The 26,320-nt window shown below is 33.5% G+C and overlaps 1 protein-coding gene across 8 annotated transcripts in view; it reads left to right on the forward strand.

Moving 5' to 3' along the window:
* Positions 1-26,320, forward strand: part of f (espin protein forked) — a 487,643-nt gene that overhangs the window by 306,714 nt on the left and 154,609 nt on the right. Inside the window, exon 1 of one of the 8 annotated variants that reach the window (XM_035350870.2) lies at positions 4,270-4,509. The exons of the other annotated variants lie outside the window; for them this stretch is intronic. Within the exon in view, the coding sequence (XP_035206761.2) occupies positions 4,379-4,509 (131 nt within the window). The 5' untranslated portion in view covers positions 4,270-4,378. Of the gene's footprint in view, positions 1-4,269; positions 4,510-26,320 lie in introns of those variants that run through there. 8 annotated transcript variants of the gene reach the window in all.

Below are 26,320 nucleotides of genomic sequence, written 5' to 3' on the forward strand. Positions count from 1 at the left end.
ATATTTCTCATTCCTTTCCATGTCTTTTAAAATTGTATAGCTATTTATATTACTCGACCTTCAGTGTTCTATCATCTTGATAATAACTGACAGTACTACCATATTTTATTTCAGTATTTTCTTTCACCTTTACTTGGTTCACGTGTTTTCTCCATGTGCAACTGTGAATGCGAATCAATTTTTCATGGAAAATCCTTCACAAAGGCTGCCGTTCTCTTAGCAGATGGCCGTTGAGTATTTTGACAGTTCAAACCCGTTCTTTGGTTCATACCGTCTGGTGATTCTAATGAATTCCTGTTTTATTTAAATACCGTGTCTCCTCACTTATTCCTCCCCCCCCTCGTGTGCTTTTCCACTTGCTTTTTAATTCCATGCTCTGGGAATTTAAAAAATAAACGCGTAATTTCCCCCCTTCCTCGGTCAGTTTAGATAATGAGCTCCCTTAAAATTGAAAATGAATTCATTCACGTGGTGACTGTTTCCGTCTTAACAAATACAAACCTTCGTGAATTACCTGCGAAGGTCACGCCGAACGTAACTGTTGAATTTTATGCCAGCTTAATACAAGAACCAACACACCTACTCTTTCTGTGTGGATGAGAATATATGTATTTGTGATAAAGAGGCTAAGATTTACTATTTCTTACAAATGGAATATTTAATTTAAAATTTGTCTAGGTACCTACCGCGTTTCCTTGCATATCCCCTCTAGTGTATTATATATTCCCGTAATATATAAAAATATTCCCGTAATTTTCACCTTCCTCTTCGTTTGGAGAAAGAATTCCCCTAAATTTAAAAATGTATTCGTAGGCGATAGTTTTTGTCTTAATAACAAAGACTAACCCTCGCAAGCTGCCTGCGAAGATCACGCCGAACCTTCTAACAACTGAAATTTATGCTAGCTTAATAGAGGAACCGACCCATCACAGCAAAGCAAGCAAGAAGCGATATTCAGTTCACTGTTTCATCGAGCCGGTTGCATTTATCACCGTCTCTAACTGTTTATCGATGATTGGAGGCCTCAGGAGTAGCAGAAACAACTATAAATAAAGGGCGAGACTCAAGTTACAGGGATGCAACAATGAAATATCTTATCAGATATTGTAATGTTACCACTACTATGTATTTTTATTGGTATATAGGTTTCTTTTAAAGAAGTAATATTGTGACAATTACTAGTAGTTTAGCCATAACTAGTGTCCATTTGTTATGGTGTTACTGTAATCGTGTCCTTTGGAAATAAAATTATTTGCATAATTTTCTGATTAGGTTGGTAAAATTAGTAAAAGAAAGGGGAAAAAAGTACGATTATCAGGTTTATATTTTAAAGATAATCATTTCTCATTAGAGCAATGAATAAATATTAAACTTGAGATGAACGAGGAAGAGAAAGTACGCTGTAAATGCGAGGAAGTATATGTAAATGTGTATAATGTAAAGTACGCTCTAAATGCGAGAAAGTACACCGTAGATGCGTATAATGTGCATTTTACTTTACGCCGGTGGTATCTTCCTTTGCCTAATTTATCAGTTAAGTTTCCTATATTTCTTTATGTTAAATGAATATCTATTAGTATTTTGTGTAGTTTTACGTATCGAAGTAAGTCTTAGAAGTCGTTATTTCCAGATACAGGAACATTTCTGTGTCTTATCAAATTTGTATCATTCCTATCGTTTTTCGCATCATTGAAAATAAGATAGTATGTAATCTGTGGCCATCAAACACTGAAGTAAAGTAAGTTTGAACTAAAATGAATAATTTATAATTAAATAGGATACTTTGTTGAGCTTATCTGATTAATATGTCGATAAGTTTCGTCTCAAGTTATTTTAATACGATTAAAATATTTTGCATTTCGAGAAGCGGGAAAAGTAATATTAAGATTTTAAGAAATTATCTATATAGGATGTATTTTTGTTTTTTAAGATTATGCAAGGAAAGCTTAATTTAAAAATAATTTTTTAAAGTAGGTGTAGGATCCAAGTTTTGTTGATCCTAGCTGTGTAATGCCTATAAAATCATTCATATATCTGTAAATATGGACTGAATAGAAATGAGATTATGAATAATGTTTAGTTGGCAACCGGTGGCGTAGTTAGATGAGCGATACGTACGGGCGACATTTTTTGCGTATAACATTATTTTAAAGGCGTTAGGTGTATCGTTTGAGGCAGGTGAAAAATAATTAGATTCTAAATTTCCAAACGTAATTAAATTGAAAAAAAGAGGGTATTTACCCTATCTAAAGTAGTCCAAGACATCACTACGCTGTTTCAACAATTATATACAGTAGTTGCCCTTTTTAGTCCAAAGGGGCAATTTGCCCAGAAGGACCATTAATTTCGTTTGGGCATTTTGCTTTGATTCATTATAAATGTCGGTTCATTTTTTTAAATTGTTGCCACTAAATATTATCGCCCTGTATTATAGTTAAACAAATTAAATAATGAAGAATCTGCATAAATGTATGTATGTTTCTCGCATTGTCATAAAACAACGGTAACTAGAGCCATGAAAATTTAATTAACGTAATCCTCGCCGAATATGGACATCCGGAAGATCTAATTTGGAATTTGTTTTATTATAGATTTCATATTTTATTATACTTTAACGAATTTTTAATTAAGAAACTCAAGGATTTCAAAGCGAGCAGTGGCAACAGTATACGAAAAAAAAAAAAACATTTTTATCTCCAGCGCCCCGCGAGACTATGTATCGGAAATTCTAAAGACATGCTCATTTTAAAATTATCTTGCAATATTGCTGTTGAATTGAAACACATAAAGCGGTAAGAAAACGCCCGTTTGGGCGTAATGTAACATCATATTCATCAGATTTTTTTTGGCTATAAATTAGTTTAGGTGTGGGGTATTTTTGTTATTTTGTTTTTTGTTCCAACGAAACTTTTGAAAACAAATTACAAATGTTAACTAAGTAATGAGGATGGGGATATTCATAAGGAAGAATTTCTCGTTAAAAAAGAGAAGTATTTCAGAGTTTTATATCCGTTATTGATAGAAGAATGGAAACATGAATGTAGAAGAGCGTTCACGGATAGAATGTCACGGATAGAATGTCCTTTTCAGTTTTTGCAACTTATTATAAAACAAGATTTTCAGAACAAAGTTCCAAATATTGAAATACTAGTGCATACTTTCCTCTCAGTTGCTGTAAGTGTTGCTCATTGCGAGAAACGTTTTCTAAATAAAAATCATATAAGACGTATTTAAGAACTACAAATATGTATTGCATTTAAGAAATCTTTTCTATCGTCTGCAAAGTAGAAAGAGCAACCAAAAACCTCTACAATGCCATAGATAGTTTTGCGAACAAGAAAAGAAGCAAATTAAAGACAAATGTTGAAATTAAAATATTTCTTCAAAAATAAATTAAGTTCTAATTTATTTCCTTACATAATCCATTTCACATTTTTGTAGTTATTTATTTGTATATCAAACGGATGGAAAATTCGGGGACGACCTCCCCAAGCGGCAGACACAACAACCGCCCCGGGCGGCGAAAGTTCTAGCTATGCGACTGTTTTCTACGTCATAAAACTAGACTTAACTGCCTTGCAAGCTATTATAACCAAGTGTTTACTTTCCACTACTCTTTTAAGATATTTTTCCACGTTATCGAAACTGTAACCGATTATGGGGTTGCGGTTTAAAACCTAAACTAAAAGCTAAAACTATATCTGGAAAACATCGCTGTGAGTTTAAGGGCCAAATGGTGTGTAAGCAAGGGATTTGCCCATTAAAATGACTTCTCTGAAAGATGCAGTGTATCAGCCCATGTTTAAAACATATCCACCTAGACGCATGCATAATAAATGCGAGCCTGGAGGGCTAAAACGAGCTTTTTTTTTTTTCGGCAAACCATCCAAAGTAACAGTCGATCACACATTGGTATTCTATACTTATATTTTGTACACCCCAAACCATCCAATAACATCAGTGTCACGGATAGAATGTCAACATAATAGTCCGCTATAAAAACGGTTTAAGAAGAATTTTTCTTTGAATTTTTTGTCCCTTTTTATTGATATTTTCTTGAAAAACCAAACAGCTTTTACGCCTGTCGCTTCTTCCTCAATTTCTGAAGGTAACTAACTGAAGTAGAATCCACAGTTACTTCGAAAAAATTTGTCGCCAAAGGGCAGAAATTCATACGCTCGAACGGCATCGCTACGCTTCCTTGCACGATTGGCTCTCTTTCGTCGTTTTCACTCTCATCCACCACCAACAGGTGAGTTGATGCAGAGAAATGACAAGGCCTGCCGAGGAGTTTTCTGTCTCGTATGGTATTCGATTTTAATATGAATATTGGATATATGGTTGTTGCATAGTGTTTTGAGAAGCGTTGGAATAAACTATGTGGTACGATATGTTTCGATTCCATTCTCTCGAAAGGCGGAAACGCCAGGCACCCCACGATGTGCAGCAATTTCAGTCTATACCGGATATGCATCAATACCAACCATCGCATGCCGAAGGAGCTTCTTCGTAAGTACATTTCTTTATGATCATACTTTGTCAAAATAGTACCCCATAGTTTTGTACTCTCTTTCCCTCTTTTACCATACTTTTTCATCCCCAATCTTCAAGTTAGCTTCTTCCTAAGTTTATTTCTGGCAGATGTACATGTTTTCTCTTTTTTTCAGTGCGCCTTTTAGTTTTGTACTCTTTGCCTCTTGTACCATTCCTTCTAATCTTCAATTTTGAAGTTATCTTCTTCCTAAGTACATTGATACCAGGATGTATTAACATAGTTTGCCATAGTACGCATTTTAATTTTGTACTCTCTTTCCCTCTTTTACCATTCTTTTTGATCCCCAATCTTGAAGTTATCTTCTTCGTAAGTATATTTACGGCAGATGTACATGCTTTCTCTCTCTCTCTCTTTTTTTTTTTTTAGTGCGCCTTTTAGTTTTGTACTCTCTTTGCTTGTTGTACCGATCCCCAATTTTGAAGTTATCTTCTTCCTAAGTACATTTATTCCTATTACAGAGTATTAACATACTTTGTCATAGTACGCCTTTTAGTTTTGTACTCTTTGCCTCTTGTACCATTCCTTCTGATCTTCAATTCTGAAGTTAGCTTCTTCCTAAGTACATTTACAGCAGATGTACTAGCATGCTTTGTCACAGTACTCCTTTTAGTTCTGTACTTTCTTTGCCATATGTATTATTATTTCGATATCCCCAATTTTGAAGTTAGCTTCTTCCTAAGTATATTTCTGGCAGATGTACATGCTTTGTCATGGTAAGCCTGTTAGATTTGTACTCTCTTTGCCTCTTGTACCTTTCGTTTTGTTTCCCACTTTTGAAGTTTGCTTCTTCTTAAGTACATTTGTAGCAGAAGTATCATAATATTTTGTGGTAGAACGCCATTTAATTTTGTACCCTCTTCGCCTCTTGTACTATTCTTTTTGATACAGTGTCTTGAAGTTAACTTCTTAAGTACATTTCTAGGAAATGCATTTCATGAGCAGTTTTCCTTTTTGCTTCTTTGCATGAAGTACAAGGAAGCACAGTAACAGAACAAGTAACTTCTTACTGTAGAATTGCCAAAGTTAAGGTTAGGGTTAGCTTAAGCCGTTAAAGTTGTAGAGTCATGAGGTTTATCGATGCGGGAGACGCGAAAAATGTGCAGTGTTCTCTCCGGGATTCGAACACCGGAATTACGGATTCCCGAAGGCACGCGAAAAGAAGAGAGAAAATACCTTATAAAATTTAAATTCACCTACCAAAGTTCTGCTGTAAGCTTTGGCTCTGACCATGGAACCACGCAAGCAAACACGTTATCAAAGGTTAAAGCAGATTCATATAAAGTTAAAAGGTGGGCGAAGATAATTCGGAAGTCAGAGGTCGCTGCCGAAAGCTCAATCGTAATTTCAAGAGTTCTGATCATATACATCCTGGTGGGAGTCCGCGAAAGTTGAATTTACAGTAGAGGTTAGGAAATATAAAATAATGGGTGTATTAACGAAAACCTCTGCATGTTGACCTAAATTGTTTAACATAAAACGTCTAGTTTTTAGTTTGCTTTCGCATTCGATGAAAACATTCTAGTTAAGATTTTACTTCGATTTACTTCTAATTTTTATTTTTTCATTTAAAACCGAATATTCTTATCTGTTACTTTTACTGAATTATAATTTAATAAATGTAATTTCGATATTATATTAACGTAAGCTTACTGCAAAAGTTAAGAGTTTCTGTACCATATGCCCCAATTTATACAATTTTAAAGTTCGAAAATCGAGACGAAAAAACTTATGCGAAACGCTGCCAGAAGCTCTCTGCTAATTCCGGAATCCTGTTCTTATATACATTAACTAATATGTGTTATCTGTATGTCGATAATTGTTCGTTCATGTCAGCATTTTAAATAAATAGCTGCTGTTGGCAACTTTTCTGTTTCGGGTTAGTATAATTGACACGATATAGTATTGCCACGTTAATTCTTTTATTAATATTGAGAAAATGTTATATTACATCAAAGTTAAATCATCCCGTCATACGTATTAACCTGAAGTGTCCATAAAAAATATTAACGAATTGGTTGTAGCTTGTAAAGAATGAAATAATTTCTTTCACATTGAAATGTTTTCATACATTTGTTTTTCAGTTATAGAAATTGCAAATTTTGCGTTGGCTGCAGCCTGCTTATATGATATTAAAAACGGCTGTTCAAATCTTATCACGGAAAAAATTATATACATTTAAAAAATTAACAAACCATTTTTTTATTAGGATGAGCAATTACAAACGGCATTTTATTTAAGACCTCTAAATTCAGGAAAATGAAATTTAACTAAAAACTAGGAAATCTGTGAAAAACATTCTTTTTGAACAAAAAGGTTCATGTAACGAGAAAAATGGAGCTCCTTAGAAAAACACATAATCCGCAAATTGCCGCGTTATTGAATTTTTTTTGTTAGAAGATTAAATGTTTTTTTTTTTTTTTTTTTTTTTTTTGTTAAAGGTATTTCCAATTTTCTGGGTGACGGACGATTCTTCATCACCTGGAAACAATAAATCTCTATCAAGAAAATTGTAGTGTCAAATGAAGAGCTATTCTTCGTAAAGACATATCAGAACAAAATTGCCTTAAGTTCTTTGAAAGGAACATAATCCCATTATTCTTGCAGTTCAGCAGAACACCGTGTAAATATTAAGACCCGTTTCACTGTTATATTTCTGTCGGCGGAAAACAGTTTAGTGAAAGACCGGTTAATACCATATCGATCAGTAACTGTTTTAGTGATAAACACTGACCTATGTATAGAAATCTTTTAACAGAGACAAATGAATTGAATTTAATGAAATTTATTTATTTCTTCGTGCGGAAAAAAACTATTAATAGAAATGATGGATGTAGTAGATTTCAACTGGCGAAAGGAAGGTTTTCAATCTTAGAATGAGTTTCATAAATCACTGTTAAGGAAAAGTGTTCTTAACATAAACACTTCTCCTAACGTATGATTGCGTATTTCGGATAACCTTACATATAATTTTTTCTTTTCTTACCGTGTGCCTTCGTGGTGTAATTGTAAGCATGTCCGACCAGCAGTCGGAAGGTTAGAAGTTCGAACCCAGGCAAGAACATCACTGATTTTTCATTTTTCCAGGTATCGGAAAAAATTTTATTCTTTCTACAAGGGGGGGGGGTGCCCGAACTAAATGTGCCTTCACTGGATTTAGTAAATAGTCTTCTTCCTCCCCAGTTTTTTTAACAGAGGAAAATTATAGAATTTTCTTTACCGCTTGCGTTCGTAGTGTAATTAGAAGCATATCCGACTAGTAATCTCAAAGTGTGCAATTCGAATGCTAGCGAGGACATTTCTGATTTTTCACGCCTTCTACTCTAATATAAGACTGCATAAGCTGTTAGGCTTTCGTTCTATATGACTTGCGTTCTAAAAACCGTTTTTGTAAAACTGCTAGACTTATTTCATAGGATAAAAATCTTTTGATTAATTCATAAAACTTAATCTTTTCCTACTTTTTTACATCTTTGTACGATTTAAAGAAAGCATTGTAATCGCTAAAAATTTCTGTTTCTCGATTTAAACGGAAATATCCATCTTGACAGTTCCCGAATGCATTTCGACTATTGATTTCCTGATGTGTGTGTATACGATTAGAATAAAGGACTCTATTACAAAAAAAAGATTGTAAAATAGTTTCAGAATGGCTTTTTTCGCGACTTCTGTACCTCGCTTTATTTTCTCCCCCCTTTCTGAATACCTTCGTGGTGTAACGGTAACACACTCGACGCGTATTCGAGTGGTCCAGGTTCGTGTCCCAGCTAGGACATTGCTCATTGTGCATGTTTCCTGCTTCAAAATAACCTGATGCTTCTACAGCATAACTCAAAAACGAATGCCATTTTCAGCTTGCTTTTTAACTCAGAATAATTCGAGGAAATAGGTTTAAACGAAGTGCAGTAAAAAATGCCTATAATTTAATAAGTGTGCAAGGAAGTCATGGAGATTCAACCCAGATTTTGGTTTACTCGTAATGTTCAATTGTAAATGATGTCTGCAAAAAATTGAATTTCAACAACTCATTAGCTTTCTGAAGGTTAAAGACGTCTTTTACCGTGGAAAAGAATACTTCGCTATTGAATCTTAAAATATTTCGTGATTTCTGCCATTTTGCGTGTTCTGAAGGTAAATTTGCGCGACTGCTCCAAAGAGAAAAATGACGTATTATGGGAATAAATTTTAAAATCACCCAGCAAGCGATAACACAGTTCGTGACAAAGGACAAAACGGAACAAAAAGTTTCCTGGGAATAAACATTTTTTTCTTCTCCCGTCATGAAACTATTCCCACCTCCGAATGCCACAACAAATTGGAAAGTGCGTTTCCGCTCTTGCGTCATGACGGGCAACCGGATGATAAGGTCAGTAAAACGGATAAAAAGATAAATAAAGTCAATATGATTCCGGAACAGGATTGTTCTCCGGTTATGCATGGTGAGGTAAATATTTCGCAATTAGTTTTCGCCTGCGTCAGGAACATCATAAAAATGCAGTCTCCAATTAGCGAAAGTTATTTTCTGTTTTCCAGTTAGGTTCATACATCACTGATAACGTTGAAAGTTGCTTTACAGTGCTTTTACACTTATTTAAAGAAGCCTAAAATAACGTATTTTCCAATTGCGTATTTCTCTCCCAAACCTTTTTAAACTTTCAGCTCTGATTTTAATAAAAGAAAATCTGATGTGTACACCACATGACTTCCTTGTACGGAATATTAAATCATACGCATTTTCTCTTGCATTTTATTTAAACTTATTAGATTGAATTAAACCTACTTCGCCGACAGCACATAAACAACAATAGAATAAATGCATTCTTTAAAATTCACTTTGTTTACCAATAGCGACACTCTGGGGCTAGGTTCACTTAACAGTATTATATTTCGTTCATATTATAACTCAGAATGCACAAAATTGATATCATTTAAAGAATTATCCAATCGTTGCCACATGTTCTATTCAAATACTTTAATAAAGCTAGACCTATGTATAAAAGAAATTAAGCAAACAAAACAAAAAAAGAAACAGTTTTTCACAGACGATTGAGTATTTCTCATTTAATTAGTTCAGTTCTCACTTCGCGAGAAGTCAAAAATACATAAAAACTCAAAATATCTATATTAAAAATTACGAAGTAAATTTCAAACGCTTATTTCCTCGAAAAAATTCCAGAAAGAATTAAGCATGATTTAATTGGCACTAATAAATGAAGGCGTTATCTTTGTTGTTGCGAAGCTAAGTTTCTCTAGATTGGCATCAAATCCACTAGTCTCCTGTTTCAAATGTAAACATCAAAGACCGCCATTAAAAACAGGCTTAGCGGCAATTAAACAACTTTAAAATTGCTGAAAATTCTAAACCTATTGCACACAGATTTACTTAAGACATAAAATCCTTAACCGGAAGATAAAGACAACATAATTCAATCATGTTTAAAGCAAAAAATGTACAATTTACAAACATATAAGAGTAAAGAAACAGAGATCACTGAACCGGGTAATAGAGTGGATATATATATAAATATATTTATAGACGTTTGATGCGGCCGATTGCAACCAAAATACGAGGTGCACATCTACATGTTATAGCAGTCCTGTATACAAAATTTCAACGTTCTGAGGCTACTCGTTTTTGAGTTATGCGAGATACGTACGCACGTACGTCCATACGTTCGTACAGACGCCACGAAAAATTCTCTTTAGAATTCATTTTAAAGCAGTTTTATAATTTTTTTGCATTAAAAGAGCATTTTATATTCTGTCCTTACGTACAGATATCACGCAAAAACATCGTTAAATTGCATTCGATAGCGGTCAAAATGGATATTTTCGTTGAAATATGCTGCCTGAAACATTTCGCGATTACAGTACTTCCTTTTTACTTCGTACAAGGAAGTAAAAACACAGCTAAACTTTAAAAAGATTCGTATCATTTTATATTTTCTTCTACTGTACACGGTTTTCAACTTTGAGGGATATTTCATTGGCAAATTGGATTATTACCTTGGTTATTTTTAACCCAAAAAACGTTAGCTCAGAAGGACTACTAGTCTCAAAACGAGATTTTGCATCGAATCGCTGTAAGAGGCTGAATCACTTTTCATGTTGTTGCCACCCAATATTATTATTAGTCCAAAGGGATTTGAGTCCCGAAGGACTATTACTTTCGTTTTGGCATTTTGCGTCAGACTCCTATAAATGTCGGTTCACTTTTCAAACTGTTGCCACAAAATGTTAGAGTCCTGCATTATATTTGAAGAAATTAAATAATGAAAAATCTGCATAAATGTATGTCTGTTTCTCGCATTGTGGTGAAACAATGGTATCTAGAGCCATCCAATTTTGAATGACGTCATCCTACGGAGAATACGGGCATCTGAAATCCCAAATTTGAAATTTGGAATTTGTTTTATGATCGATTTCATATTTTGTAAAACTCTAACGAATGTTTGAGTAACAAACTCAACGATTTAAAAGCGAGCAATGGCAACACTGTACGGGGTAAAAAACCTTTTTATTACTAGCGCGTCGAACTGTGTATCGCAAATTCTAAAGATATGCTTATTTTAAAATTATTTTGCGGCATTGCTATTGAACTAATTTTTATGGTTTAAGTGCAAAGAACATGATATTTAATAAATAAAGGAAACACGCAAAACGTAAAAAAAATGCCTCTTTGGACGCAATTTAAAGCCCGGATCCTCCTAGCCGGCCGTATGATCAAAAAATGGGTCTGGTCAGAAAAAAAAACAAATATAAGAGGGGAAAAATGAAAAACAAATAAAGTAAAATTTTAGTCTCAGTGCCGAATTGCAACTCTATCTTTTTTCGTGCCAACCAATATTATTGCTCACCAAACATTTAAAAAGAAATTAAATAAAGGACAATCGGCATGAATGTAGGTATGTTTCTCGCATTGTGGAAAACCGACGATACCTAGTTACATGAAATTTTGAATAACGTTATTCTCAGCCCGAATATGGACACCTGTGAGCCCGAATTTGGAATTTGTTTTATTGCCTATTTCATATTTTGTAAAACTTAAGCGAATTTTTCATTAACAGACTAGCCTATTTCAAAGTGAGCAGTGGGAACCACTGTATAGGAAATAAAAATATCTCCAGCGCGCGAGACTCTATATCTGGAAATTCTAAAGATATGCTCTTTTTAAATATTTTGAGGTACTGCTGTTGAATTGGATTTTATGGTTTAAGTGGGAAGAATAGGATATTTTAATAAATAAATAAAAGTAATACGCAAAACGGTTTTCAAACTTTTGTTCACTGTATTCAGTTTGTACTCTTTTCCTTAGAAAGCCCTCCACGAAGGCATTCCTCCTCTGAGGAAGCAGATAGCCTTCGAGTGCATTGCAATAATAAAGCATAATAATAATCCATAAAGCAAATTTAAGTTTTAAGTTTATACGTCAGTGATAGTCCGTTGAGCCCGTTTCCTAAACAACCTTACTAGTTTTATTTCTATTTGAGCCTTAAAGGGAAGGATTCAGTAATTATATTTCCAACTGAATCCGATCAAGAAATATCCGCTCAATTCATTTGTAACGTAGACTTTTTACACCCTCTTCCGTGCATAAGAGAACGGAAGTTTAGCGCTTGAAACCGCATAGCTATTTTTTATAATGATTTATCTGGTTGGGGTATGATTATATACGAAAACAACATTGAATAAATAGTTGACTTTGTATTATTTTAGTGGTTTTAATCTCATTTTCATTTATACACGTATATCGTCGAAATGGCTGTTAAATTTTCCCAGCATCCTCTGAAACAACTCATTTTATAATTAAAACACAATAACACGCCGAATAAATACTAATTCACAAGTTAAACAACAAAAATCAGCGTTATATTTACAAAATTTTCACAGGAATAGTTTCGATGGTTTTACCGAACCACCATCCTCAGCTGCAAAACCGCAAATGAAGCGCAATGAAACTGCAAACCGCATCGAAACTAGTCCTGTGAAAATTTTGTAAATATAACGCTGATTATTGTTGTTTAACTTGTGAATTAGAACTCATTTTATGTTTGAGTAGTACAACTTCTCTGGTCATTGACTTTCTCGTCTTTACTTATTAGAATACTTCCATGATCGGCAAACCTAATGATTATTTCCACTTTTGTATGTAGGCTTCAATCTAAAAAAGACATGCTATCATTCAATAGGGCTTTTAGCTGTTCTAAACTTTAATATATTCTATTTTTTAAGACCTTGCTAAAGAATTTCTAACGTAAACAGTACTGTATACCGTAATAGTACGCGACAAGCTAACCAAAAAAATGAAAAAAATATAAAAAATACTATTACTACTCGAAATTGGTTTTTAAAATAAGTCAAATACAGAGATAGGTTAATGCGAATCACGTTATTATTTTGGTGTAACGAATTGTAGAGTTATTAGGTTTTTTTAAATGGGAGACATGAAAAATGAGCAATGCCCTCTTCAGGACTCGAACCTGGAGCTCTGGAATACGCGCCGAGTGTGCTACCGTTACACCACGAAAGCATGCGGGAAGGAGGGAGAAAATGCCTTATAAAATGAGGGTTGGCGTGTCATAAATTCACCTTTTTACGTTTATACGAAGCGGCGGAAAAAGATGGCTTACGTGGAAAGAATGTTAAAAACCTTGGAGTAAATAGGGAGTAAAATCGTCAAGGAAACTGGCTCGTAGACTCGTTACGCATAGGGGAAAAATCACAAAAAAGCCCATGCAGCTATCCTGTTCGTGAGATTCGAAACTCGGATCGAACTACCAGTGTTTAGCGATTTTAATAGCTCATCATCCGCTGGTCGGCCTTTTTTGCCTCGGCCTTTGATAAACAGAGAAATACTTTTAGAAGTGTTTAGTAATTTAGTCTCTGGATAGAGTAAGTGTATAAAAAGAGTTTAATTCGTGATATTTAAATTTTAGTGGAATCAAACATAATTAGTTCAATTTTTGTCTTTAGATTTTTCAGTTAATATTCATAATTTATTAACACATAAAATAAAACATAAAAGCAAGCAAAGAAATTTCTAGCTAAAAAAAAATAAAAAAAAAAATAATAATCTGAGAGTTGTCGGATTTTATATTACGCCCAAAGGGTTTTTTTTTTAACGTTTTGTGTGTTACTTTTATTTATTAAATATCATGTTCTTCGCTCTTAAACCATAAAATTCAATTCAATATCGCAAAATAAATTAAAAAGAGCATATATTTAGAATTTCCAACACACAGTCTCGCGCGCTGGAGATAACTTTTTTTTCCGGAGTGTTGCCATTGCTTGCTTCAAAATCGTCGAGTTTCTTAATCAAAAACTCTTATATGCTTTAGAAAATATGAAATATATAATAAAACAAATTCCAAATTTGGGCTCCCAGATGCCCATATTCGGGTGAAGACGTTCGTTATTTAAAATTGGATGGCTCTGTTGTTTTATTACAATGCGAGAAACATACGTACAATTATGAAATTCTTCATTATATAATTTCTTTAAAGATAATACTATATTGTAACATTTGGTGGCAACAGACTGAAAAGAGAACCGACATTTAAAGTTTCCAACGCAAAATGCTAAAACGAAATTAATATCTCTTTAGGTTAAGAGAACATTTTGTGGCATTATTTGAAAGCGGCAACAATTTGAAAAGTGAAACGCTACAAAATGCCAAAACGAAACTGATAGTCTTTCTGGGTTAAAAAGGAAAAATAATCACCTTTAAGGTTTCTAAACTGTTATATTTATTTAATACAATTTCGTTTTCAGTGTGATTTAAATAAAATATGCTGGATATAGCACTGAATTCAACTAAGTTTTATATCAAATTTTTCTCACCTCGTTTTCCAGTTTTAGAAATCTTTCTTGAAAAATTATGATTTAAACTTAAGATTTCTGCAATTTGACAAATTGAAACTAAAATCTCAGCAACGAAAAATATAAGGATTGCTTCCTATGGAAATAACGCAGATCGTACTTCAAGGATTAATGTTTATATTCGTTACTGTACCATTTATTTGTATTAAATATCACTAAATATGATGTCATTCACAAAAATGATTGTAGGACTCATTTCTTTAATCTCAAAATATTGCTTTTCATATTTGATTTGCTTTACCAACAACAAAATGTTCTTGAATGAATTGCAACAATATCTCCTACCTATAAATGAATCCTACCTATCTATAAATGAATTTCAACAATATCTCCTACCGATAATAAGTGTCAAAGAAAAATATTTCTTTATACGTGAAGATGAATAGAAATAACGTCTCGTGTCCCTAGATGAATATGAAACAAATATAAAAAAAGCGAAAGCAGAAGATCAGGAAGTTTGAGAATATTATAACAATTTCTTTTTACTAAACTGTTATTTTTATCTTGATAAGATTTTTAAGATTTACATGCATAATACTTTTTTTTAAAATTTTATTAATTTCCCAGTTTTCCCTTCGCCTTTTATCAATCTGATCTATTCACCAAACTAAAAAAGCTTTTTTTTTTAAACCAATTTTACTTCCGAAAATCGAGAGGAGAAAATTATGCGAGTAATTTAATTTGCAAAGAAAGCAGTTACAGTAAAACCATAACAATTTGAAAAGAGTCGTGAAATAAATTGCAGGTAATTATCGCAATATTATTTCTTTCAAAGTGATCCACATTCCAATAAAAATACTGTAATACTTCTTTGGCGAAATGAAGCATCTCCAATGATGGAACACAGCAATAACTTTTATTTAACATTTAAAAAAATGGCGACATACAAACAAGAAGAGAAAACATATTCTAACATTTAAAAATAAATTACATTCTTCGTGCGAGAGTCGCACGAGGCACTCGAGTCTGGTTTCAAATATTGCCATTCACAAATACCTTAATGTTCATCTATTTAAATTATTTAAACTACAAGATTTTAATATTATTTAAATCTGTTACAACCTCTCCCCCAACGGAGAGACTTTTACCGAAGGGAAAAGTTCTGTAAATTTCGAAAGTTTATAAGCTCGGCTTGCTCAATTGCTTAAAGAGAAAAGATAACTTCTCTCATAAGTTTCCAAATTTTCAGGTCGAAAATTTTAAGTTTTAAACAAATATTTTTACACCACATTTAAATAGGAAGAAAATGGACAGTGTTCAAATTATAGTCTTCTTTTTTTTTCTTGACGGCGCCTAGATCTCTTCCATGGTGGGCCAGTTCCTCGGCTATAATTCACAGCAAAGCCTTTCCTCAGTTCATCTGTGCCTTTCGGATAATATTCATTTGTCATTTGCTTTCGACAATTGTTTTTTTTTCGTCTATTAGTAGCGGCTTTGATATTAAATCAAAAGCCGAAAGATGATGATAACGCTGCATTGCAAAATGATTCTCAATATTAATTTCTTTATCGTTTTTCAAATTTTCGTGAACATCTTACACGTTTAATTCTGGTGATTTAACTTCTTCTTCAAATACATCTCTGGATGCTTTATTTTCTTCCTTCATCGGTTCAAAGATCTGCTCTTCGGCTATTTTTCTTTTCCTTTGAGCTCTAGTAGAAACGGCATTAAAATGGTATCACTAAGTTTACGTTCAAGTGATAAACTAATAAAATAAGGCAGTTCAGTGTTAACAGGAAGTAATAACCTGATATCACTAATGTTACGTTCAGTGATGAACTAATAAAATAAGGCAATTTAATATGAACAGGAAGTAATAATCTGGTATTACTAATATTACGTTCAGTGATGAACTAATAAAATAAGGCAATTCAATATCAACAGGAATTAATAACCTGGTATCACTAATATTGCATTCAGTGATGAACTAATAAAACAAAGCAATTCAATATTAACAGAAAGTAATAATCTGGTATCACTAATATTATGTTCAGTGATGAACTAATGAAGTAAAAATACGCACGATTATTCGATCTCGGTTGGTGTCTCCAAAATAATTAAGACTGTGATACTTCTTTGGCAATATGAAGCAACTCCAATGATGGAACACAGCAATAACTTTTATTTAACATTTAAAAAAATGGCGACATACAAACAAGAAGAGAAAACATATTCTAACATTTAAAAATAAATTACATTCTTCGTGCGAGAGTCGCACGAGGCACTCGAGTCTGGTTTCAAATATTGCCATTCACAAATACCTTAATGTTCATCTATTTAAATTATTTAAACTACAAGATTTTAATATTATTTAAATCTGTTACAATACATAGCAATATCAAAATTATAATATTTGACACTGAAATTGAGTCACTATCTGATGTTTAATTTCTTCAAATATAATACAGTTTGAAAAGTGAAACGGACATTCAGAGTGATTCGACGCAAAATCGCAAAACGTAAACAATAGTCCCTCAGGAACAAAAGGGACAAAGCGCCTTTGGACTAATAAGAAAACTCGAAATGAAAAATTAGTTAAGGAAATAAACGTATGTATTCTTTTATTTTTTCTAAAAATACAATATAAAAACATGCTGTACGTTTATAAACATTTTCATTTTAATACACCAAACACTACAATTGACAAAGAAAATCTGACGAAGCGGTATGAAATTCAAAACATGTAACACCAGACAAAAATCTACATTGTATTCCCCTACATCAGTATTTTTAGTACATCAGTATTTTAAAGGAATAATAATCTCGAGATCCCATTTTACGTTACTCACATCAAATATTGTTGGCTGTCAATGCATTGCTTCAAAGTCCGTTGCCATTCGGAAAAACAAAAGATATTTATCTTTCAAACTGAACATGTAACAATAACAAACTAAATTAATTAAATGTAACAGATGCAGTTCTTAAGAATATTATTTGAGTTGTGAATCCATTAAAAGCAACAGAGGTACAGTGGATGGACAAAAATATGAAAACACCTTGTGAAATGCATGTTTGAAAAGAAAGATTGATTTTAATGAAATATGTCAGTGGCGCTGGCGTTTTTGACTACTGACGCCACCTATACACCTTCGTAAATGTGCTAAACAGTTCAGTTGTTGTCGGAGTACTGTTATGTGAGGTTGTCATTGCATTATGTCAGAGTTAACAGACTTCGAACGTGGGCAAATTGTTGGAGCACGTATGGTAGGTGCTTCCGTAAGCAAGGTAACCGAGGTGTTTAGTGTTTCAAGAGGTACTGTATCGAAGATTTATTCCGCATATTTGAAAAGCGGAAAAACATCATCTGCTAAATCACAGCGCGGACGAAAGTGTGTCCTGAGTGATCGTGACAGACGATCATTAAGGGCAATTGTGACGAAAAATAAGAAGACCACAGCTGCAAAAGTTTACTGCTGAAATGAATGTTGTGTTACCGAACCCTGTGAGTACCAAAACAATTAGAAGGGAGCTTCATAAACAGGGAATTGCTGGCCGTGCTGCAATTGAGAAGCCACTCGTCAGGGATGCTAATGCCCGTAACAGGAAAAGGTGGTGTTTAAGTCATAAAGCCTGGACTATAGAGCAGTGGAAGCGAGTAATATGGTCTGACGAGTCTTCTTTCTCATTGTTTCCCACTTCTGGCCGAGTTTACGTCTGGAGAAAGACATCTCAAGCCTATAATACAGACTGCTTGTTGCCAAGAGTGAAACCTGGCGGGGGTTCTGTTATGGTTTGGGTAGCCGTATCGTGGTTCTCTGCTAGTCCCATGATAACTGTGTCAGGGCACATGACTGTCAAGACTTATGTGAACATTTTGGCCGATCAAGTTCATCCCATGGTACAAACTTTGTTCCCCGATGGTGATGGTGTCTTCCAAGACGACAAAGCCCCTGTTCACACAGCTCACATTGTCCAGGACTGGTTTTCTGAGCACGAGGATGAGTTGTCCCATCTCCCCTGGCCTGCACAGTCACCAGACCTGAATATTATCGAACTTTTGTGGTCTACAATGGAAAGGAAAGTGCGTTCTCGTTATCCACCGCCAACATCGTTATCTGAATTTGCCACCGTTTTGCAGGAAGAATGGTATAATATTCCCTTGGCAAACATACAGGAACTGTATTTATCCATTCCGAGAAGACTGCAAGCTGTTTTGGATGCCAACGGGTTTCCTACACCATATTAAGCAAAGAGACATGTTTTTTTAAAGGTGTTTCCATATTTTTGTCCAACCCCTGTAGTTATTAATATTATTTTTGACTTTTGAATCTGTTAAATGCAGCTGTAGTTCTTAACAATATCACATTTTTAATTTTTAATCCTTTAAAAGTAAAAGATGCAGTTCTTAGGAATATATTTTTTAGCCCAAAAGGCGTTAGCCCAAAAGGGCTATTAATTTCGTTCTGGCATTTTGCGTTGAAAACTTAAAATTTCCTTTTCGCTTTTCAAATTATTGGCACCAAATATTATCACCCTGTGTTATACTTAAAGAAATTAAATAATGAAGAATCATCTGCATAAATGTACGTTTGTTTCTCGCATTGTGATAAAACAACGGTACCTAGATCCGATCAAATTTTGAATAACGTAATCCTCCATCGAATATGGGCATCTGGAAGCCGAAAACTGGAATTTGTTTTATTATGTACTTTATATTTTGTAACACTTTAACGTACTTTTGATTAACAAACTCAAAAATTTCAAAGCGAGCAATGACAACACTGTACCCCCCCCCCGCTAAAAAAAAAGATCTCCAGCGCGTGAGACTGTGTAAAAATTTCGGAAATTCTAAAAATCTTCACTTTTTTAATTATTTTGTGATATTGGTGTTGAATTGAATTTTACGGTTTAAGTTCGAAGAATATGATATTTAATAAGGTAACATACAAAATGTTAAAAAACGCTCCTTTGGGCGTAATATAAAATATAATTTATATAGAATGATATTTTATACTTTTTCACTCTACAAATACACAGAAGATATATAACTCTAATATGTGAGCCTAAATGTTTATTGACATAGTATCCTATAAAATCTTCCACTAATTTCCACGAGGCCATCTCTGTTGATATACTCGACTGATTCATAAATCTCGTATTAAATTTTAAAGCAGCCCATCTGGATTTCAAATTTGTTTCTCTGTTAGTCTATTTGCTATTTATTTGTTTCCTTTTTTACATATTTATTTGCTTATGTAATAAAGAAAGTAGCAACCAGGAAAAAGATATGAAGAACAATCAGAAGAAATGCTGATACATGGAACTGAGCAGCACAAAAGAAGAATTATCATTAACCTTATTTCATCCATATTCGATACCAGTAGCCAATATGATATCGATTACCATGCTTGTCTTGGCACGTGGAAAGCAATTAGACTGTTGCCACTTACAACAGACAAATAATGGGTTTCACTTCAGCATTCTCATTATACACGCCTCGAATTTAATAGGCGATCATCGGAATACAATCGATTCGATTTAGTGCTTGATACAGCTCAGGCGAGTGACCATTGTTCAGTATTGAATATTATCCTTTTGTTGAAAAGAGAAAAGACAATTTAGAGCTCAAAAATTTGCTAGCAAGTAGGAAATGCAGGAAACAAATTCAGTCTGTATTTTCTTTTACGAAAGTTAAGAGTGTAAGCAAAATAATGCTATTTGGTCTTTTTTACTGTTCATGCGTCATATCTATCCATTGACTTCATGGATGATGATAGAATATCATTTTATTGAAATCTGATTCCGAATTGAAAATGAGGCATTTTGGAAATGTAATGTAAATTTATTTATATATTTTTAGACAGAACGATTGTTGATTTTTACAGAAGCTACAGGAAATGAAACTGCAACATTATAGAACTAGTAAGCTCTCGAATCTTGAAACTCGCCATTTGCATGCGAACGAGAATGACATAATTAAAAATACAGAATCAATCCAACTTTAAAGTTAGTTGTACATGCATTTTGAGATTGAACGTGATGAGATTAAACGAAATTAAGTAATTAATAAATAGTCTACTCTACATATAATAAAAGAAAGAGTCTGCCTTGTGTGTGTGTGTGTGTGTGTGTGTCTTTCGTTCACGCTTGTGCGTCAGCTAAAATACCCACGGCTACGAAATTTGGTACACAGGTGCATCTAGACAAGAGCCAGTGCACCTCGAAGCGACTTTTTCGAAATTCGAATTAGGATTTTTTTTAATTTTATGTTTTGTGACGAAATCGCGTCATTTTGAGACATAATGGGCTATAGGAAAGCGAGAATTTACTCTACGCGCTCCATTTTCACATCGTCATGAAACGTAGGCACTTAGCTATTTTACGAACTTAAAATAAATTTCGTGTTTCGATAAATCGATTCAATACGAATTTATTTAACAAAGGGTGCTTAACACCTTTTCAACTTGATTTTTTCTAAAAAAGATTATTTTTTAAAATGTACAGTCTATTTTTCTTTGATTTTTTGGACACGTTAAACTTTCATCCTTGCGACTGCTTTTACAAAATGAATTTTGGAAAAATGGTAATATTTTGTATTTTTTTAAAAAAATTTTTAATGAAGCTTCCGAGTACACTTCTCACATCTTTAAAAATTCGATTTTGGCAACAATTTTCCTGTCTTATTGTTGTTGATCGATTTTTGATGAAATCGCATCATTTTGAATAGTTTCTTTCTTTTAGAAATATGGGTTTGGCAACAATTTTTCATCGTATTTCTTATGTCACTGTTTTTAAGAGATTGGCATATTTGATCGTAATTTTTTTATATATATAATACATTTTTATGGATTTAAGTCCAACACGAAGGCATCCCTCCCCTTTAGGCAGATAACCCTCAAGCGTTTGTAATCAAATAAAACCGATAAAATCAATGATAAAAATATACAAAAATTCTGTTAATAAGTTTGGTAGTTTTTTATTGATACGAAACTATAAAATATAATAATCATAAACATAAATTTACGTAACCTTATAACGCTATTTTATAGTAACGTATTTAACACTAGATCAGAGCTTCCCGAAGGGGTCGCTATTGATGCTGTGGGGGTAGATGAAATTTTTAAGGGGTCAGTGATGAACAAGGGATCAATTGATAGTCGAATATGTATTGGTATTTGATCGGCGTAGTAAAGATCCCATTGATCACAAAAAATAATTAATGTTGTAAAATCTATAAACAGTTCTTTATTGTTATAAATCTGTATCACGTGGTGAGGAAGAAATCATAAAATAAATATGAGGGGATAATTAAGTAATTATATTTACTGAATCTGTTTCTAAAAAGCAATTTCTTTTTTAAAATATCTAAATTGTTTTGTGAAATAAGCGAAATATGCAATGCAAAGGCTTGTTATAAAGTCAATAATTTACTTCAAAAGACAAAACACAGATTGAATATTTTTGCAGGAGAGGATTTAAGAATCAAGTGAAGCAATTTTATGCCAAATATTTAAAACATTGCAGTAATACATCAAGCGTAGCCATTTCACTGAAATCCCTTTTCGTGCCATTAAAATCCATGATTGACTTTTTGAAAGCTTTTTATATATGCAGAAGTAAAAATAATGATTCCAAAAATAATAACATTGAAAACGATAAACCATTTTTTTTTCAAAACCTCTCTTCCTTAGTCTAATTGTTAATTTGAAATTATGCATGTGCAATTATTTGTATTATAATTTTGATGTATGCTGTGTACTATAGAGGGAAAATGTAAAAGCGTCGATAGGAAAACCATTTTTTTAAGAGGTCGATGCAAAAAAAGGGTTAAGAATCTCTGATCTTAGAAACTTGCTTTATTAAATATTACTTGTGCGATTTGATTCAAATGTGTGCACGCATAAAACAAATGGTTCAAAACTTTATTTCAAGAAAGGAAAAAAACATAATCAGAAACAGAAGATTTATCCTGCGGCTAAAACACAATTTAATTAGCTAATAGTTTTTAATAAAAAATATTAATATTAGTAATTGCTTATTAATCATTTTTGTATGAATCTAATTAAATTATAGATTAATTATTAATCTACTTAATTATCAAATTAATTCATTTGTACATGATAATCTAAATAAGTTATCGATATAATTAACCAGTAAATTTAAATACTAATGTAATTAGTTTCACGCATACCGTATCCTTGTGGTCTATAAATTAAAGAAGGCAAACCAAAAGAAAAAAGGGACATACTGTTAGTAGTTCAGACAGGAAAATCTCAGCAATTGGAACACATCTGAGCAAACACGTTAGTAATTAGGGAAGATAAACTGCTGAGTTGGCTTCCGACCCAGGTATAGATATATCCATGCAGAAATGGTTACCAACTCGGCGGGAGTCAACCCTAGCTACCAGGCCGCAGCCCTGGGCAGCCCCGGCTGAGCAGACGACATTTATAAAATGCAAAAAAGAGATATACATGTGCATACAAGGAACATGAAGAAGAGTACAATCAAAATATATGTATATACATATAAATACACACTCAGATACAGATATATAGTACACACTTACATACATAGATATTCCGAAACAAATAAAAGTATACATACTCTCACTCATATTCATATATACATCTATAATATATACGTTATCATGATAGTTAAAGTTTACAAGAAGCATGTCATTGAGGTACGCGTGATCCTTAGTATAAATTAGGTACCATAAATGAAAGATATAAACATGTACAGATATATTACAGCATTCAGATACAGTACGAACTTTATGTAGGGGAACCTGCACAGCATAAATACAAAATTACATATTGTATATACATATCACATACTCTGTTGCTGACATATTGAACTAGCTTATATAGACTTTTATGACTACTATCTTCCAGCGTCAGAAGGATCATTGCTAGTACAGTAGTCAATTATTGTTTTCAGTTTCCGCTGGGCAACTCTGTTACTTTGTAGATTCTGGAACCGATTTGGCCAGAATCTGGCTCCTGGTTGCTTGAGGCTGTTAAGTGCTGTGTGTGGGCAGGAGAACACAAAATGATCTGGATGACCCTCCTTGCCACATTCACAGTTACCATTCTCTCTCAAGCCAAAGCGGCAGAGGTATGAAGGAAAGGGCCCATGACCAGTGAGGAAATAAGTAATTAGGGGAGCCTACTGCGATACCGAAGGACCCTGGTTCGAATCCCGGAGAAGACATGGATGTTTGTAAATGTATAGTGTTTTTGTGGCATGGGGGCACTTTAAATACATATCGAGCCTAAAGTCTTCTCGAGAGATTGAGGGTAGGAGACCTTTGGACCCATCCCCCTGGGGTGCTCTCCATCAAAATTGGGGGAGGAACGGAACGAAGTCATACTGTCACCCGTATGGTATTGAAGGCTCTTGCGAACGACAGGCGGAATCTTGCTCTGCTTGCCACGATGGATGAATTTCGTGGGCTAGTTCTGATGTGTGCCAGACAAGTGAGACTGTAGAGACATTAAGTTATTTGGGAGCAGGGGACGTAAAAAATGAGCATTGCCCTCGCCGACACTCGAACTTCGGACCGCCGAGTACGCGCCGAGTTTGCTGACCATTACACCACGAAGGCATGCAAAGAAGGCGGGAGAAATACCTTATAAAATTAAGTCATAAGAACAACATATTTTGGTCAGTTTTTCAGTTTGTTAATATTTAAATAATTGAATCATTGACACTAATGAATACACAGTAAATATTACCTTCTATAAATTCGTGGATACGAGCCAGTTTCCTTTATAAAGCCCTCCACGAAAGCATCCCTCCCCTTAGGCGGGTAACTTAGCATACTTTGCCATAATGAAATAACTCAAACCAAACCAAACTTTCTACGAATTACTCAAATAGATACAATAAAATCGATTACGAACAGGTTCTATATTTCTTCTATTGTACATTTGCCATAATCGATCCTCTGTACGAAAATTTAACTTTTTATTAGCTCATTTCTTTTTCATAAAAGATAGTTTTAGGTTTTTATCTTCGTCCAACCTTTACACATAAGTAAGAGATATCTCTGTTACAATTCGTTTACTTTGTTTTGGGTACAAAAATTCGATAATGAGTTTTCAGTGAATAAACACGCATTAGGGTTTACAAAATTCTTTTTTACCCCAAAGGGACAATTTGCCCAGAGGGGCTATTAATTTCGCTTTGGCATTTTGCGTCGGTTCACTATAAATGTCAGTTCACTTTTCAAATTGTTGCCACCAAATATTAGAGCCATGCATTATATTTAAAGAAATTAAATAATGAAGAATCTGCACGAATGTATGTATGTTTCTCGCACTGTGAAAAAACAGCGGTACATAGGGACATCGAACTTTGAATAACATAACCCTCCATTCGAATATGGGCATCTGGAAGCCCAAATTTGGAATTTGCTTTATCTGTTCCATATTTTGTCAAAGATTAAAGAATTTGTTTATTAACAAACTCAACAAATTCAAAGGGAGCAATGGCAACACTGCATGGGGAAAAAAATTATGTCCAGCGCCCGAGATTGTGTATCGGAAATTTTAAGATATGCACTTTTAAATAATTTGTGATATTGCTGTTGAGTTGAATTTTACGATTTAAGTGCGAAGAACATGATATTTAATAAGCAAAGGTAACGCGCAAAATGTTAAAAAAACACCCCTTTAGGCGTAAGATAAAATTCGAAAGCTTTCAATTTTTTTTTTATTACTATTATTTTCTGACTTTGATGACTTGCAGGGTTTATTATATATCTATTTTTAAACTGACTTCTGTCTCTCCCTGTGTGTAATGACTTTTTCGGCCTCGATAACTGTTATACTAAACTTCCAAAAATTTCTGTATTACTTTCTATATTCATATTAAGAGTTGATTAGGTTGCGTGTAAAATTGGTCAACCGTGAATGGTACTTTACAGAAAACCCATAACTGTCTTTAATAGATAATAGAAAATGGCATTTTACTAGAAGCCCGTAATAGTTTTTATGAAAAGCTGCATTAAAACATAAACGATTTTTTTTTTTTTTTTTCCCAATTTTAGTATTTATTTAGAACTTTCACACCAATGGGAACAATTTTGGCTAAAATTTAAAAACCGGAAGTGATACTTGAAGCTCTGAACAGATTTTTTGTAAAAAAAAAAATATTATAAGGGGAAAAAATAAATAAAAATCTGAAAGCTTTCAGATTTTATATTACGCCCAAAGAGGCGTTTTTTTAACGCTTTGTGTGCTACCTTTATTTATTAAATATCATGTTCTTCTCACTTAAACCATAAAATTCAGTTCAATGGCAATATCGTAAAACAGTTTGAAAATGAGCGTATCCTTTAGAATTTCCGATACAGAGACTCGCGCGCTGGAGATAAAATTTTTTTTTTTTTTTTTTTTTTTTTTTTTTTTTTTTTTCTGTACAACGTTGCTATTGCTCGCTTTGAAATCCTTGAGTTTCTTAATCAGAAATTCGCTAAAGTGTTACAAAATATGAAATCGATCATAAAACAAATTTCAGATTTGGACTTCGAGATGGCCATATTCGGGTGGAGGATTACGTTATTCAAAATTGGATGGCTTAGGTACCGTCGTTTTATGACAATGCGAGAAACATACGTCCATTTATGCAGATTCTTCGTTATTTAAGTTCTTTAAATATAATACAGGGCTCTAATATTTGGTGGCAAGAATCCGGAAAGTGATTCAAGCTTTTAAAGTTTTTGGCGCAAAATGCTCAAACGAATAACCCTTCTGGGTTACCATCCTTTGGGCTAATAATTGAAACTTACCGAATTTGGTATGTAAAATATGTATGTGATTGAGAGTAACATATTACATTTATAAGCATCAAATAAATTCGTGGAATCATGGGAATTGCGACGAGAATAAGCTCATTACGGAAACGAACTCTTGTTATGAAGAAGTTAATTGTATTCGCTTC

Source organism: Stegodyphus dumicola, chromosome 10 (assembly GCF_044657685.1).
Source record: "Stegodyphus dumicola isolate Sdum_Otavi_A_Nest chromosome 10, ASM4465768v1".
Classification (NCBI taxonomy): domain Eukaryota; kingdom Metazoa; phylum Arthropoda; class Arachnida; order Araneae; family Eresidae; genus Stegodyphus; species Stegodyphus dumicola.